This window comes from Temnothorax longispinosus, chromosome 1, assembly GCF_030848805.1.
Source record: "Temnothorax longispinosus isolate EJ_2023e chromosome 1, Tlon_JGU_v1, whole genome shotgun sequence".
In the NCBI taxonomy this organism is placed as follows: Eukaryota; Metazoa; Arthropoda; class Insecta; order Hymenoptera; family Formicidae; genus Temnothorax; species Temnothorax longispinosus.
Window position 1 is genome coordinate 5,935,818 of NC_092358.1, and position 17,099 is coordinate 5,952,916.

A 17,099-nucleotide genomic window follows, 5' to 3' on the forward strand; every position below is an offset into this window, starting at 1 on the left:
ACTATAAATGATGAGTTAGGGGAGGGTAATTTTGAGGTGCGAGGCACAATTAAACGTTATAAATTTTTATTCTGTAGGTGTAACTATAAGCGAATATTTTCTTCGATAGGTAAACAGCGATTAATAATGTTTACAACAGAGAGTAAATAAGTATTAATATTTTTGGTCAAAAATGTATTCTTCCGAATTATTGTGTAGATGCCGAATTATTTAACGATGAAGAGCGAAGTGCTGTTATTTGTAATACGGTAACTAGGAAGAAATTATTTCTGTAGAGTCAAAATTTAAAAGAGAGAGAGAGAGAGAGAGAGAATGTCCCTCCCTCTCCGCTATAATAAGTAACTCTAATAGAAGAGAAAATTATACGGAGCATGCAAGATCATTTTTACAAGTGCATCAGAAAACGTTTGTGTTAAATTAAAAACACAGTCTTAATACTGCGTATATCCTCGAACTTGTGTCTCGCTTTCAGTAAACCCAGAGAAAATAAATCATATGACGCACGTTATTGCATTTTGCGCGATGCTGCTTTGCTGAAGTGATAAATAAACATTCGAGAAAATCACATTCTTGCGATTGTATCTCGATACATTTATCGTATAAACATTTATTCCATATCGACTAGGCTTGATGATGTAAAAAAAGAATCTTGTCAAAGTATTATATTTTTATCTGATATATAAAAAATCTATTTTGTTTTTATGAATAATTAATATTTACCAAGGAACAAAATAAGAGAATTACTTTTTTCTCTTTTGAATGCTTTCGCCAATGGACAAACTGAATTAAGCAAGCTGATCTGACATATATAGTCTCTTCTATACATGTCAACTTTCTTAGTGACAACTCTCTGATTCTCTGACTCCAACGTACCTGTCAATTCTGTCATTACCAGATACCGGCCAACAGCATGCCAAGTCGAATTTACAGCACGCCGAAGTTCTTACGGTGCTGTGGACGTGCAAGATACACCGATGTCTTCTTCATTGGTTCACTGCTGAAGATTGCGGATTGCGGATGCCTTCTCTCCGTTATACCTCGTAATCAGAAGGAAAAACTAGGAAACGATGATTGTGCGAGGTAGATGTCGACTGCCGCCGGTCTTTACCGAGGAAAAACTGCTGCTTGTAAGCTATTAGTGAGACACGTATGCATATATTGTATTCGTATGCCGTTAACTTAAGAACTGCTTCAGGTGTTCTGTTCTCTGAGCCGTGTGAGCTGTATTTTAAGAACCTCGGTAAAAGAGAAGGAGAAGGCAAATAGATAAAAGGAAAGAAAGAACATGTGTCTTTACTTTACTCTAGAAGAAGATTTATTGATGGGATAAAGAAGAGTTATTATCACAAATGCTGAGGGTATATGTATATATATATCAGCTATATGTTTTAATCTCTTGGGTAAATATTGTTTCGTTGCTGCTTGATATATTATACAGTGACCTAATTTCTCGCTATTATCGGTGCTTAAATCCCTATAAAAATGTTCTGATAATAATAATGGTAATAATTTGAAGTAAACACCTGAGAGTCAAGCTTCTGCAATATACATTTGAATTGTTACATTCTCTAATTAATTACAAATAGATTTCATTTTAAATAATGGTTCAGATATAAAGATATGTAATAAAAAATTAAAAAGTTGCAATGATAAAATCAGTTCTAAAGTCCTCAATATTTATCATTAAGTGTTCATACTTAAATGGTAAAATTATATGTATTGTTATTATTGTGGCATGTTAATCTGTATATCGTATTCAGAGTATATGCGGTAATAATACAGCTTGTTTATTCGAGACTAAAAAGTAAAAAAATGGAAAAAATGAGGAAAGAACGAACTAGAGATACGGAAGTACAAAAGAAAAATATAAAATTCACATTTGCATTTCATATTTTGCATTAAAAAAATGTATGTTCTATTTCTTCAATATGATGATGGTATATATACATATATTATTTTATATATAAAGAAAAAATCTTTAACGTTGAGATGCATAAGGCAGCGATATGTGCACAAAAGCACACACAATATAAAAGAAATGATGGAAATAAGGAGACTCTTTTTTTTTATCATGCAATTATCATGCATTATGATGCTCGAGTATGCCTTGTCTGATAAGCGGCTCGCACGTAGCCCTTGGTAACAGATGATATGTATTCTTTTTGAGTGTAATGACTTCGCCGTCATCAAGTTCTAGCTTGCCGAAGTCACTTAAACACTTCACCTAGAAGAAAAAGTCGTCTAATTACTAATATCATTTAATTATTACCAGTGTAATACATATGTAACACATAAAATCCATATAGAAATTTATGTGATGCACATATATTACGTATTCAGAAGATAGCTTGTTTTTTCTCTAAATCATTCCTAAATTTAAAAAATCTTTTAAAATAAAAATACATATCCATAATGCATTTTATATCCATAATTTATAACACATAGGTAAAAATACTTATACAACAAGCACATACAGAGCAAGAAGCAGGAAGATTGTAAATTCAACTAAAAGTGAGAAAAATGTTTTCGCATGATTCTGTCAAATCTGTATCATTATATACAAATGAAAAACATTTACCTCGACATAAAGCGTCTTTGGAGGGCTCATGTTCACAGTCAGATTTAATCCGTGATCGTCACCTATCGATCTCATGTAGGTGGCCAGAGATTTGTTGTAGTTTTGAAACCACTGCACCTCCGCATTCAGCAAGTTGACGGTTATCTCGGTCGGTAGGATGCTGCCCAATTCCCAGCGCATCTGCCGTAATCGTCTGATCCGGTGGTACAGATACGCCAGCACGCATCTTTTGTTCCTAAGCAGAGCCGTATGGCGGAAATGCACTGACGGTAATAACGCGCTGTTCCCGTTCTGTATGGCGTTGCTGAAACATTCGCGGAAAGTCTGAAACATTTAACGGAAAGCGGAGAAAACTTATTAAAATCAACATTCAATTTTGGCTAATAAAACACAGTTTCTGCTGCTGTCAAGACAGCTGAATGTTATTTCGTTAAATTACACTGTTACCACGTGTGACATTATTTATACATATCATTTTAGATTTGATTTCTCATATTAATTTTTAACAGTTGTAAAGTAACTTTCAAAAATGCCATGTAATGTATAATGTACCTGTCCGTCAGATTGGCCTCATAAAGCGTTTGCATCTCTTCAAAAACTTGTCGCATTACTTGTTCCTGCAAATTAAAAGAAAACTTTTATAACTGTATTTACAAGAATATAATGATATTTGTAATACTTACGTTAAACGGTCGAATATCTTCATGCATATCAAGCTCAGTTACGAGCTTAATAGCTTCTTTGCAAAACATGTCTGTGAAACAGAAACATATTTATTATAAAATTTATGTTCGCCGCTGTTTAACATTTCGACTTCTCGACTTTGAGCCCTCTTTGTTTACGTAAAAAGACGCTCAATTATTTGATTATTATCAATTTACAAGGGATTTTAAGCGAACAATACGAAACAGTATTGTTATATATAAAAAAATATTAAAAAATTAGACAATTATTACGTATTTGTGTTATTTGTATAGGTGTATAGTTAAAGCGAAAGATTCATTTATTTGCAAATATTAAGTTCGATTTAGTTATTATATAGATAGAGATAAATATATATATTTTTTTTTAAATCAAAAGGTAAACTCTTGTTAGACTACAAATGTGTCGAAATTTGAATATCAATCGCATTATCACGTGATCAGTTGCTCACGCGTATTTACAACAAACGTCACTGTCCGTGACAGAAACATAACCTCCAAAATTGCAAATTCGGTTACCGCGTATATTCCAAACAGCGCATTACATTTGATCAAAGAGAGTTTTAATCTAATTAAAATTTTGTTTAATATGAGCTAGTAAGTCCAGTAATCCTTCGCTGCTTTCATCAAGATCGAAAATATAAACGGTTACCGTGTAATTCGACAAGTGGCGATGCAGAGAAATGACGATCGCAATTCGACGACCTTCCGAGTGTTGTTACAAAGCACAATATTCTCGTGAAACTTACTCGAAATTAATTGGTAAATAAATCAAGGTCCGAGATACTTGAAGATGTGTACGTGCTCCGTAATGTGTACATGCTATACGATATATATTTGGCGGTATTTTAAATGTATACCAATGCCATCTGACGAGAGTGATGATCACATCATGAATTCAAATCGACTATGGTAACCAGTGTTTAATTTTTCGAAAAAGTCTTATAAGAATTTCCAAGAGCATTTTCGATGTTATCGTTTAGACAACTTTCAATTGTTATGCTAATGTAACATCTTAATTATTAAAATTAATAATTGTCACATATGTATCTCGTTTTAATAGTCTCGTTTTAGTGCTTGAAATAAAAATAATTATTATATGCAAACGCGCGCGTGCAGGCATTTTTCTATTTATTAAAAAAAAAAAAATTACTACGCAATTATTTTTCATAATCATGCTGCAGAGACACTTATCTATTTAGAACGATTCAAATCTTATTTTTCTTTGTTAATTAAGATATAAATTCAAATCTTACAGTTAATGTTTAAAATTTGCGAAGAAACTTTGTATGGACCTCCAGGAGCATTTTCGACATTATCATTAAGCTCAATTGTTAATGTTAATTTTTCAGTCATTAAAATTAATACTTGTCTTATGTAACTCGTATTTAATTATTATATGCAAACGCGTGCAGGTATTTTTCTAGTTATTGTTTGGAAGAAAAGATTTACCAACTATTTTTCATAAATATGTAACAGAGAGTACTCCGCTGATTTTTCAGTACTCGCATATGTGCATATCAAGCTGTGGAAACTAACAATAAATCCGGCGCTAAGCGAGCCCTAACTATATAATCGTTACGTGGCAACCAAGAAACGGGTGGAAATCAACAAAGATCGTGACTACTTATTGATGTGTAAGTCGTGCTTTAATTGTTGGACCGAGCATCGTTCTAATTGTCAAGGAAGAATCGGTCGTAGCACGCAATCGATTTCCAGCGAGGCTCTTTAAACGCGATGCAGCGAGATGACATTCCATCGAAACCCTCGACCAGTGAAATTGAACTTTGATTTTCGTTCCAAAGGTCGAACTGTTGCTTTTAGAAATGTGCATTTTTAAAGAGAAGAGTGTCAATGAGACAGCTCTGTCCTTGGCTGCTTAGCATCGATTGTAGCTACGAATGAATTCGGTTAAAGATTAATCCTTTCGTGCGCTTTGGGGGTCGAGTCGGAACGACACCGCCGTGTGCCCCCTGTAATTTTCTTGTCGTATATACAAACTTTAGCTAGTAATCATATTCGTTATTATGATTCGTTATTTAGATACATAATACAGTACAGTAGCTTACAAAAATATAATATTTTTTAATACGTAATATTCCTATATTTCTTTAATACTATAATTATGCATTATTTTGCTCAAACCTCGCCATATATGAGCTTTTCAAAAACCAAACTGATCAATCGTGTAAAACAAAAAGTAGACAAAATTGATGAAGCTACAAACTAATTATATGTACTTTGGTAAAATTAAGAAATGTATCAAAAATAAAGTTGACTAGTTTGACTTCTGTGAGGCTCATATAGAATATATAGAAATCACAAAACAAAATTTGTCTACGTTTTTGTAAAATGGAATCATTAACATGTCTAAAATAGCTAAAAAAAATTTATTTTTATATTTTAACGATTTAATTATTGAATAAAATGGTTGACTGTGATTACTAAAAAAATTCTGCTTCTATTTTAAAGAAGACAATAAAAGAATATTAAATCGATGGATTTCGCGAACCTTGTTGAAAATCTCGAGACATTAATGTCGTTCTTTCTTGAGGAACGACTTCCTTTCTTACGGCATATTCGGGTTAATGTCTCATGACAGGCGATTATGTACAAGAACTTCGCGGGAACCCCCGGATTTCCTGCACCGTAATTACCTGTGCGTGTATTTGTATCATGAGCTCGTTAATCATTATATTATATCGCGTGCCTACCATGTCGCCGATGTCCCCGTGTAGCCGAAAGGAAGCCCCGAAAGCCAAGCCTATGCAAACGGAAAATATACGCGATTAATGCAGTACTTCTCTCCACCTCGCCGAAGATACTTCAATTATTTCGAAATCGAAATTTTCGCTTTTCTCGCTTTTCTCGCGAAGAAAATTGGCGTCTGTGATTGTGACCGGCGAGATCGGCACCTTAGCTTCCATGATGTTGCGCGGGGGTAAAAGGGTACAGCGCGAATAGAGTGTTAAAAAAAACATGATAATTTTATATAATTGCAATTACGAAATTACGACAATACCAAACAACTTTTATAGAAATGTGGATGATACAAAGAGATATCTGAGAGACGTTTTTAATAGTTTTCAGACTTTTTTTTTACATTTAAATTTCGTCGAACAATGTTATTGCGACGGCAAAGACACCGTTGATTGACAAATTGTGAGGAATATAGTTAATTAATTGATTTTTGTCTTAGGGTGGAGCGAAGACGACGAGAAGAATGGCGAAGAAAGCGGCACCCGCGGCATTGCAGACGGAAGTTCTTAATGACGAGGAATGGGCGAAGGTACTGAAACGGAAGGGTTTAGTAGGCGAGTAATTTTTACGAATTATACAGTAATTCCGTGATTAGACAATTAGAGCGTTATAAAAAGATATTTTCGATGCAATGTTCTTATTCAGTAGTGGACGTGTACTCAGATTGGAGTGGTCCTTGCACAGGCATGGTGAGCATTTTGAAGAAGCTGAAGATGGAGATCGGAGGCGATGCATTGAGTTATGCTACGGTAATTGCCACAAAAAAACCGATATATAGAAAGGATTATTGTTAAATATCATAAGAATAAATAAGAGTAATAAATAATGAACAGGAAAATCCAGATAGAATTATTATTTATCTAAATAGAATAATACAGAAACAATATGTAGAGAAGTAGCATTTGTTCTACTTATCCATGGAAATTATTTTTCATATTGAATTGATCTTCAATATTTAAATATATTAGTAAGAGCGCTTCTGTTTCATCATATTTAGGCAAGTTGTGATCGTGTTACCGACTTGAAGAGGTTTCAAGGAAAAAGCGAGCCCACGTGGATGTTTATTCACGTAAGTATTCGTGCTGCATATAGAAATAATTATTGCAGTTGAGAATTCGGTTCTTTCGCAGGAAGGCCGAATGATAAATTTAATGTTCGGAGCGCATTGTCCGCAATTCGTAAAAATGCTGATGATCGAGCTCGAAAGGGTTCAAAAGGGCGACGAGCACGAGTAAGTTGAAATGATTGATGATGCTGTTCGCGTGAAAGTTTGTATCTCACTATTTTTAGCCGGTTATAATTTAAAATCCGATGGTATCTCGACATTTTATTTAAGGATAAGTCCGCCTCGTATCGATTAAAAAATCCATTTGTGAAGTATTAGTTGAAGTCGGGCATTTTATAACTATAGTTGTACAATTCGCTACATTTTGTAGAATATAAATTTCTATTACTTTGGAATTAAAAAAAATATAAATCTACTTTTTTGTTTAACTGCGCTGCACACTCTGTGTAATCTCATCGCGAGACACGTTAATTGTCCTTGACAAAGATAATTATATTTCACTATTGACTTATTCTGCGGAATCGCAAGATTTGCATGGATTTGCATGGATAGACATGAGCTGTATGGTCTTATCCGTAGCAGAGTCGTATATCGGCGCTCGACTTATGTGAAATTGCAAGAATTGTTTTGAATGCAAATTTTAATACGTGTTTAGAATGAAGCATGTTGCTTCCTCTATGATCTCATCGTAGAAAAATTATCTGAGGATTATATTTCACGTAGGGATCTCGCGCCGTTACTCGCGCAGTCGAGAGTTTAAAACAGTTTAGGCTCTTTGTTGGGTCGGTCGCTCTGTGAAATATTTAAGAGAAGATGGGAACAAACAGACGTTATTGTTCATCGATGATGCATTATCTTCGCGATCGAGAACTTGGATTTCTAAACGTGCTTCCTCACAATTTGACACGGTGTCCTAAACATTTTAATATAAATGACAAATCTATTATTTTGTAGATTTAGATGTTTTTTTAAGTTTTTTAAGTTTTCTCTTTTTTTTGTTTAAAATGTAGATTCTCCATGGATGTTTTCGAAAAAAGTCCGGAAGAAGTAGTACGACTGAAAATTCAAGAAGAAGCGAAAATAGCTAAAGAAACAGCAAGGAAATCTCGAAAAGGTAATATATTGTCATACTAAACACTTGAACTTTTTTTAATTACTCCTGAGACAAAAGTTCGAACATGTAAAATTAATATGAATTAAATTGGAAATTGCATGGAGCTACATTTATTGTTTAATGCAATAACAACAAAATTGTTATGCAGTGGCTGAAGCTAAAGCGAGATACGAGGCGGAGATGCTGCATCTGACTACGTCGTTATGCAATGAGACTTGTCTGCTGCTGTTTCCCTGGATATTCAAGGACGAGGAGGGACGTAGAAGAGATAAGAGGTCGAGTCCACCGTATGTGGAACTAATCGAGGAATTGCTACCGGAGAATTACATAGTGGAACAAGAGATACGCAAACGAATGAACGAGGAACTGCTCCAGAAAATGCTCGATGAGGTATTGTAACAAAGACTCGTTGTATCAATATTGGTAAAAATTTATCACGCTCCATTTTCTTTAACATGCAGTCCACGTATAGCTTCTCGGAAAACAGCAAGCAATTGCTCTTCGATGGCAAATGTATGTTTATGCGGTTGAAGATTGTTGAGGGAAAAAAGAATCTTGACGTTCATAATCATCTGTGCAACATCCTGTTCAATGAATCGACGTTACCGGAGTCGGAAGATTGTTTGAATGAAGATTGGTACACAATGTATACTTTTAATATAGTTTGATACATCTAAAGTTATACACAAATTGGTAATATAAATAAATAACTGACGTTATAATATTATCTTGCAATCAAAGTAATGCTGACAGTAATATTAATGACAATTGGTAGCAATGTAATTAGTTTTAATTGTCATTAAAATAAATCTTTGCTTTATGTAGCTACGCCACAAAACATTGCCCAGCTTTTGAAGTTCCTGATAAGGAAAATAAGAAGTTTCCTTTCGTTTGGATACCTCCAAATCCCAGGAACAAGGCAATCGTTTTCCGCACAATATTCACAGTTTATACTAATACAACGTATCCGGTAAGTATATATAGGAAACACTTCGTGTGCGTAAAATTCGATGATTCTTTTGGGATTTTCGAAAGGCTCGAATTGAAAAATAAATAATTGTATATGTATAAAATAGAATAATTTAATTATAATTCTATAATTCAATAATATAATTATTTCTTTGAAGGACCGTCTACAACAATAGCCGTAAGAGAATACAGTAAGACGTAAGCAGTAAGCTATTGACCAACCACAGTTGATTATTCTTGAATTGTAAAAATCCCATTAAGCTGGCCACACACTTTTTCGTAACAGTAACAGTAGGATTTCGATTAATCGTGTTACTCGATTCGGGAACGTACGGCCGTACGTTTTCGAATCGAGCAACGTGATTGGTCGAAATCCTACTGTTACTGTTACGAAAAAGTGTGTGTCCGGGGTCTTAGTCAGCAGCTTACTGCTTACGTCTTACTGCATACTTTTGCGGCTATTGTAGACGGTTCTTGAGAGATTTTTAATTACTTAATTATAATTTAATTATATTATTTGCTAATTTAATCCACAGTATGAAGATAAGATGACAAAAGTGCCAATAACCGTCTTCAAATATGATTACACACGTAAAAATGATTTAAAAATGGTTCTGGAAATGTTCGATGATGATGTTATCAATTTTGGTGTATTTGAATATGATAAACCGCCTGAGGCTAAGATGATTGCCAAAAGTATAGAAGCATTCGAGATGAGTGCGGAAGAAAAAACAGGGTATTCATTCCTCTGTTTTAATTTAAAAATTTTATAATATAATTACTTTTTCAGAACTTAATAAAAATTAATCTTAAAATTGTGAGATAAATCTTTTAAGAATTTTAGACAATTCAAATAAATTTATTGCCATTTCTAAAATACTGAATTACAATCATAGATGGTTCTGTTATTAAATTTCACATTTTTGTTAATTTTTTGGTCGTAAATAGATTTGAATAATCCTCTGAAGTTCTGAAAAAAAGTGACTACATAACGTTACATCAAATTATTTAATTTCTTTCATATTCTGCAAAGAGAAAGTTTAACTTTACCTGCCTGCGCGCTAAATTACTTCATTTTATGTTTACAGTTACGAAATATTCGTCTGCACTGTGAAGAAAGTAGGTTGCGAGGCATTTTTGGGTTTCGCCGGAATCGGACCTTTTCACGTGAGCGAAAATCCGGAAAAGGCCATCGAAGAGTCGAAATTATATTTCCCGGATATTGTTGCTGTAGAAGAGCAATCGGACGACGAGGAAAAACCCGAGGAGTTAATGGAAGAGCAGCAAGACGGAGCGACATAGCGTAATTGCCATTATTGTAAGATAAATGTGCATATGAAGTGATATATGAAAATCACAAATTGTGTGTAGATGTGATTTAAAATAAAATTAAATAAAATGAAGTAAAATAAAGTAAAATAAAATAAAATAAAATAAAGTAAAATGAAATAAAATAAAATAAAATGAAATAAAATAAAAGTAACCCACTGATAAGTTCGATTTAAAACGCGAGCATGTCCACTCTTAAGACATCTCTCTGCCAATAGCAAGACCTATTTCATAGGGGAAACAAGAGATCGTGAGCTGGTGTTCCTAGGAAATGCTTCTTCCTATTGGATATCGGAATATTTCATGTCGGGTTTCGTCGGCCATCTCGGGCTGGTGATTACTGATAGCATTGTTCGTAGGACGAGTTTTCGTTCTACGGTTCCGTCGTTCGCAGTCTGTCGGAACATGACGGACAGTTCGTGACCTAGTTGCACGGAGGAAGGAGAAAAAGAAGAAAGTCGCGGTGAAGTGTCGGCGCTTTATCATGTTTTGTGACTTCGGTGGCACCGCCGACCTGAACGCACGATCTCGACGGGACGATCTCGATTTTTGAGCCGGGGACGGAAATCCAAAAGATGCGGTGAGTCTCGCCAGTCGTTGCCCGAACGCGCGAACGATACTTATTTCTCGCAATTCCCTTCTTTTCCTCCACCGTCACTTTTACTTTCGAGACAGCTGTTCGTCGACACGGCTGATTGGTTTTTTTCGTTCCCTCTCGCGAACTCGACGAAATCGTCTCTCAGGGTATCGCGCGTACCTTATCTGCGTTGACATTGGCACTGTTTGTTCTAGCGCGATGTGTCACAACATCACACGCACCTACATCTGTCAGACCTCTTGATGAAACGGGCATACGTTTATATACATGTATACACGCACACATCCGCATAGTCGCGGGAATCCTCGAACGTACGCTGCTTTGTTCTGAAGAAAGGAAGTCCTCAAATAATAATTTCCGTTTAACACAAAAGAATTTCCTTACTGATAAGGCCTAATAGGTATGTGAAAGAACCACTGCATATTTCTCTTGTGAAGAAAGCGGCTGATGGAAGTAACAATAGATTCTTCCTCTTTCGGAGATTGCATCATTTCTCTCTTCCAAAGAAGTTCGTGATATACAGTGATATATATGATACTCTGTTGATTTAAGACAGTCTTTACTGTGATAGGTTTTTTAATTTCTCTTGATATTTTTGTTAAAAAGAATGCAAACAGAAAATATCATTAAAACTAAAATTACAAGTTACAAAACATTTTATAAGGATGATGCAATCTGTATTCCATGTGGTGTTACGTCATGTTACGAAAAATTATTTTAAGCTCTGTACAACCATATTATATATTTTTAAATATATTTTTTAGATTGTTTTTACAAATAATACAGAAATAAATTTATAAGAAATAACAGGGATATTTTTTGAATCTATTTATCTTTTGTTTTTCAATTTTATTAGAATTTTTGCAGCGATTTCTATTAAACGTAAAAAAGAATGAATAAAGGATATATTTTTTCATGATTTTATAGTTACGAAAATAGCTATGGAAATTATAATATTTGTGATTAATAATTGCAGATATGGAGTCGTTTCTACAACTTTTTGATCCGCAAAACGACAAGGATTTAAGGAAGAGACAGTGGGATGATTCTGAGAATGAGGGAAATGGATTGTCGGATTGTGATACTTCTAGTACCGATGAGGATCAGGAGGACCGACTTCCACCAGAACCAGAGCAAGGAAATATAGAGTACAAATTAAAATTGATAAATCCATCTAGTCAACGTTTCGAACATCTCGTCACTCAGATGAAATGGAGGCTAAGAGAGGGACATGGAGAGGCGATTTATCAAATCGGTATAAATATTTATATATAAAATTGTAATTTTGTATTACTTTCTTTTTTTTTTGCTTATCTCTCAATATATCGCATATATAGGAGTGGAAGACAACGGAAGACTGGCAGGTTTAACAAAGGAGGAAATGAAAGCGTCCTTAAAGACGCTGAAGGACATGGCTTCCAGACTGGGCGCTACTATAAGAGTATTACGCGAACGAATAGCCACGAGTTCTGCAAGTAAGACCTTGGCGTCGCAAAATAATAATAATAAGGAGGAAAAGAAAGTCGCTGAAGTGTTGGTAAAAAAATTACGAAAGGATGACAGAGAGGATCAGGATAGTATCGTAGATCTGAGACTGGCAGTCACCGGTGCGCAGGATGCTGGAAAGTCGACTCTCTTAGGTGAGAGGATTAGCAGAGGATATTTAAGGTAGAGAAATGGCACTGACAGTCTACGCTACGCTCTGCTATTCGCGATCTACCTTGTATGAATGCTGCGAGAACACGATTACAAGGATTGTAAGCAAAAACTATGTATGTAGGGGTACTGACGCAGGGTGAGTTGGACAATGGTAGAGGTAGAGCGAGGCTCAACATGTTGCGTCACCTGCACGAGATAAAGACTGGTCGTACATCCTCGATATCGCACGAGATTATCGGATTTGATAGCGCGGGTCACGTCTTGAACTATGCCGAAATGGCGACGGCCGAAGAGATATGCGAACACGCGTCGAAAGTCGTTACGTTCATCGATTTAGCAGGACATCGGAAGTATTTGAGGACGACGGTACTTGGATTGACAGGTATATATAACTTTTAAATGTTTAACTTTTATCATAGTACCTACTCTACAGTGAACAATCATTATTTCTGGTAATTTATATAAGAGATTCTTAGAGAAATAATTATTTGGACATAATTATTCCCTCAGGATATTCGCCACATCATGTTATGCTAGTGATAGCGCCGCCTCTGAACGAAGCGTCGCAGGAACACATGGCTCTCTGTTTAGCGTTAAAACTACCGTTTTTCATTGTCGTGAACAAAATCGATTTGGGATTTTGCGACATGTCCGAGACTCTAGCTCAACTCGAGAATGCTATGATGACGCAGGGCTATCCTAAGCAATTAATACTGTTTAGCAATAATGACATACCGTCATGGGACTACACGTCCAACGTGATACCAGTATTCAGTGTCAGTTGCGTTACCGGCGAGGGTCTGGAAGAGTTAACTATGTTTATCAAAAATTTGTCACCTTACGAGACAAATTCGATCGACTCGGACCCGGAATCCTGTCTATTTCAAATTGACGAAATGTTTAGGTAATTGGTCATTATATATATTTTTTAATGTTTTACCAATAAAACTAACTTTATGAATCTTTGATATTTTATAAATAACTACAATTTTTATATCTTCAATATCTCGTAGAAAATAGCCTTCACAGATGGTTTATATTTTTATAAAGACTATGACAAAATGTGATTCTTATTTTACCTTATATAGGGTAGCGGGATTGACACAACCAGTTTTAGGAGGTTTACTTGTTAAGGGCGCGATTGCACCGGGAACTCGGTTACTAGTAGGACCCTTGCCAGACGGAGAATTTAGTCCAGTGAAAGTAGTTAGTCTACATCGTAATAAAGCTCCGTGCTGTTTAGTTAGGGCGTCACAGAGCGCCAGTCTGACTCTAGCACCACCGACAAACCGTAGCCCTCCCTTACCACATCTTCGTCCGGGGATGGTCTTAGTCTCTCTACGTGATCGACCGCATGCAACACTCTTCTTTCAGGTGTGTGGAGAAACTTTGATTTATGTAATGAATATAATTCTTAATATTTCCGCTGTTAATGGGCGATAATACAAATTCTTATTTTTATCGATTCAAGAAGCGCCCTTATTATGAGTTCATCATAATAAACTTTTTTTTGTTGATACTTTTCAAATTGGTTAAAATATACATTTTGTTTTGATTTACTGTTGTGTCAGTTGGAATATTTAAAGGATAGTTGAGTCATACAGTTTAGATTTCTACAAAAACGCTAGAAGTTTAAATACCGTGTTTCAGGCTACTGTATTGATAGTGTATCACTCCACCGCGATATTCCCCGGGTTTCAAACGACAGTGCACGTGGGTAACGTGAGGCAAACCTGCGTCATTGAGGGAATAATGGATGCGAATGACAGGGGGCTGCAGACAAACGACACCGCGTCCGTGTTATTTAGGTTTGTCAGTCATCCGGAGTACCTCCACGTCGGGATGCGTCTGTTTTTCAGAGAGGGACGTACTAAGGGGATTGGCAAAATCACGCAAATCTTTCCCGTGATCGGGTCGCAGAACTCGATCAAGTGAAGAAAATTACATAGCGCGATGTAAAATAATATCTGAAATATGTTGTTTTCATAGTATTTATGTACATGTAATTTAAAAAAAGAAGACGAAAGAAAAAATGCATGAATGTTTTGTAAAAGTAGAATTATATCGCTGACGTTATTGGCAGTGTACTAATATAGTTACGTTTGCTCATTATATACTCTGCTTAAAATGATTGAAGAGAATCATTTCTTAGAATGTCATAGAAGCGTAGATGTAGCGAACTTTGAAAGTTTAGTTTATGTTTATATAGTTGATAGTCAATTATATTATGATTTAAATACGTTGACTGAATTTTTTAGTCAATATATGTAAATATTTTTGTAGTGTTTCACAGCTTTCTTATTCTCGACAAGTTCAAGCAGAGATGCCCAAAAGTGTGATCTCTTTATTATTTTGAGCAGTGTATTGAAATGCAGCAGAGACAGAATTTAGTTTCGTGTGTTATAGTCAGGAATTTTACTAAAAGAGTATATCCAAAAGAAGGATAAATAGTGTGTTTCGATGCAGGGGCATAGTTAGAAAGTTTTTTTGGCCCGAAAGCATATTTTTTTATCATCGTTTTGTGCAATACATTAATGTGTCTCAGAAAAAAAATGTGTTTTTTGTGTTACGTGAGAAGTTAGAAATTTTGGATATACCTAAGACAGCACATAATAAGTGGTACGTTTTTGTATAAGGGCGTAACTAAAATATTTTTTGGCCTGAAGGAAAATTTTATACATCGGTATGTAAGGATGAAATTACCTTCTTTTACAGCTGTATATATTTCTAAAACATTAAAATATGTATAATGAAAGCATATATGAAAATATTACAACACATATTTTTTCTTAAAGATACTAATACATACATTGTTCAAATTTTTTAATTTTCAAACGATTGTTGTATAATGAATATTGTAAAAAATGGGTAGAAACTTTCATTTAATGATGTTCGAAGCTTGATCTTTTTCTCGCTATACACTATTACTGCGCCTTTGATAATAAACAGTATCGAACTTATACGACAATTTTGTTTATTAAAACGGCACAATTCTTTATGTACTTTGTACGATTAGAGTAGCGAGCATCAAGCTCGCAATTAAGCAGCGTTACTTAGAAATATAAAAGGAAAATAAAACCTGATGAAGATGATTCCTGTCTTCTGTATTAATTGTAGCTTGAAAATTAAATCTGATAACGTCAGAACACTATGGCCCATATTCTCAACTCTCTTTTATTGATATAAAAGCGCGCTTTTATTTTTGAAGTGCTACAGTATTATGTGAACTATAGCATCTCAGAAATAAAAGCGCGCTTTTATCGATAAAAGATAATTGAGAATATGGGCCTAAGATGATACTTTCCCGCTCATTGTACAAGGCATCAATGTACATTATTAAATTCGGTGATTTTTTGACGCTTTATATCCCTTCCTCACTCCAATATTTCTTTATTTAATATAAAATTATATTTTGTTTAAATACTGTTTTATTCAAAATAATGTATACTTTGTTACTTTATGCTGGCTATTTGCGTTCTTAAGAGGTCCCGATTTCGCTACGGTTACAATACCATCTCTTTAATTGCGAATTTGCTGTTTATAGAGAATATCGATATTTTTTTTAACTCACGTGATTTGCAAGATTTACATTTCAAGATTCTATGTCGAGAAAATTTGCGAGGGACTTTTTCTAGGCGGTAAGTACGACGATTTAAATCTGACCAATCACAAGGCCGCGTCTGTTCCCGAGAATTCCGACTATCCCGAGTCGCTAGTTCAACAACCGCGCACTTCAGACGGTTAATCGACGCCGAAACGAAGGATCGCTCCCGTTCATTCGCTTCGTTTATTCGTTCGACGACAATTCGCGATCGGTGTTTTCGCGTATTGTACACCTCAGGCGTGCAGGTAAGCGCATAATCTTTCGGTTGACCGAGAATGTCTGGTCTTGGTTGATCTCGATTTAGAAACTCAATATGAAATGCATTCCCAGGAGGAGGCCGACTTCTCGCGCAGCTCCCTTTGAAATGGCGGCCACGAGACGCGGACGCGGTTCGGTGTGCGCAGTTCGGTGAGTGAGATTACATTTATAAATTAAGATAAATGTTTTAATTTATCTCGATTTAAAAACTCAACATGAAATGCATTCCAGGAGGAGGCCGACTATCTCGCGCAGCTCCCTTTGAAATGGCGGCCACGAGACGCAGACGCGCGGTTCGGTACTGTGTGCAGCTCGGTGAGTGAGATTACATTTGTTACGCTTATTCAGCAATAATAAATTAAGATAAAATTTGTCGGCCGAGCGTTTATTTAACGACGTTATTTTGGCGGACGCTCTTTCGTCACGTCCGTTTTTAAAGATGTCGCGATAAATTAACTATATG

General features: G+C 35.3%; 4 protein-coding genes across 12 annotated transcripts in view; 2 read left to right on the forward strand and 2 right to left on the reverse strand.

Annotated features, from left to right (window-relative positions):
* LOC139810957 (NF-kappa-B inhibitor cactus-like) overlaps positions 1–1,085 on the reverse strand; it is a 15,457-nt gene extending 14,372 nt beyond the window's left edge. The window contains exon 1 of the mRNA XM_071774920.1: positions 874–1,085. Coding sequence (XP_071631021.1) covers positions 874–889 — 16 coding nt within the window. The 5' untranslated portion in view covers positions 890–1,085. The remainder of the gene's footprint in view (positions 1–873) is intronic.
* Positions 1–10,596, forward strand: part of LOC139810937 (uncharacterized) — a 17,164-nt gene extending 6,568 nt beyond the window's left edge. The window contains exons 1-12 of one of the 4 annotated variants that reach the window (XM_071774881.1): positions 4,052–4,191; positions 4,782–4,916; positions 6,479–6,593; positions 6,685–6,788; positions 7,037–7,108; positions 7,170–7,270; positions 8,116–8,219; positions 8,368–8,609; positions 8,681–8,856; positions 9,045–9,189; positions 9,725–9,924; positions 10,277–10,538. In XM_071774881.1, coding sequence (XP_071630982.1) covers positions 6,503–6,593; positions 6,685–6,788; positions 7,037–7,108; positions 7,170–7,270; positions 8,116–8,219; positions 8,368–8,609; positions 8,681–8,856; positions 9,045–9,189; positions 9,725–9,924; positions 10,277–10,490 — 1,449 coding nt within the window. In that variant the 5' untranslated portion in view covers positions 4,052–4,191; positions 4,782–4,916; positions 6,479–6,502 and the 3' untranslated portion in view covers positions 10,491–10,538. The other 3 variants (XM_071774889.1, XM_071774873.1, XM_071774898.1) reach the window with 3 other exon arrangements.
* On the reverse strand, positions 1,200–11,330 carry LOC139810992 (DNA replication complex GINS protein PSF1). 5 transcript variants are annotated; one of them, XM_071774978.1, is made up of 6 exons: positions 11,182–11,303; positions 5,994–6,043; positions 3,262–3,332; positions 3,131–3,195; positions 2,579–2,882; positions 1,200–2,224 (listed from the first exon to the last, which is right to left on the reverse strand). In XM_071774978.1, the coding sequence occupies exons 1-6, from the start codon at positions 11,289–11,291 to the stop codon at positions 2,081–2,083; spliced, it is 744 nt and encodes a 247-aa protein (XP_071631079.1). In that variant the 5' UTR covers positions 11,292–11,303; the 3' UTR covers positions 1,200–2,080. The 5 variants fall into 5 exon arrangements, with proteins under 5 accessions (XP_071631079.1, XP_071631087.1, XP_071631112.1 ...); XM_071774986.1 differs by having other exon boundaries at positions 1,203–2,224; positions 11,275–11,330; XM_071775011.1 differs by lacking the exons at positions 5,994–6,043; positions 11,182–11,303 and adding an exon at positions 3,932–4,068 and having other exon boundaries at positions 1,206–2,224.
* Positions 10,883–15,866, forward strand: LOC139810922 (GTP-binding protein 2). Of its 2 annotated transcripts, none has more exons than XM_071774848.1 (7): positions 10,883–11,097; positions 12,092–12,370; positions 12,453–12,755; positions 12,896–13,156; positions 13,285–13,678; positions 13,863–14,148; positions 14,425–15,866. In XM_071774848.1, exons 2-7 carry the CDS (start codon positions 12,094–12,096, stop codon positions 14,707–14,709), a joined length of 1,806 nt encoding a protein of 601 aa, XP_071630949.1. In that variant the 5' UTR covers positions 10,883–11,097; positions 12,092–12,093; the 3' UTR covers positions 14,710–15,866. The 2 variants fall into 2 exon arrangements, with proteins under 2 accessions (XP_071630949.1, XP_071630939.1); XM_071774838.1 differs by lacking the exon at positions 10,883–11,097 and adding an exon at positions 11,372–11,515.
* Positions 15,867–17,099: the final 1,233 nt, after the last annotated feature.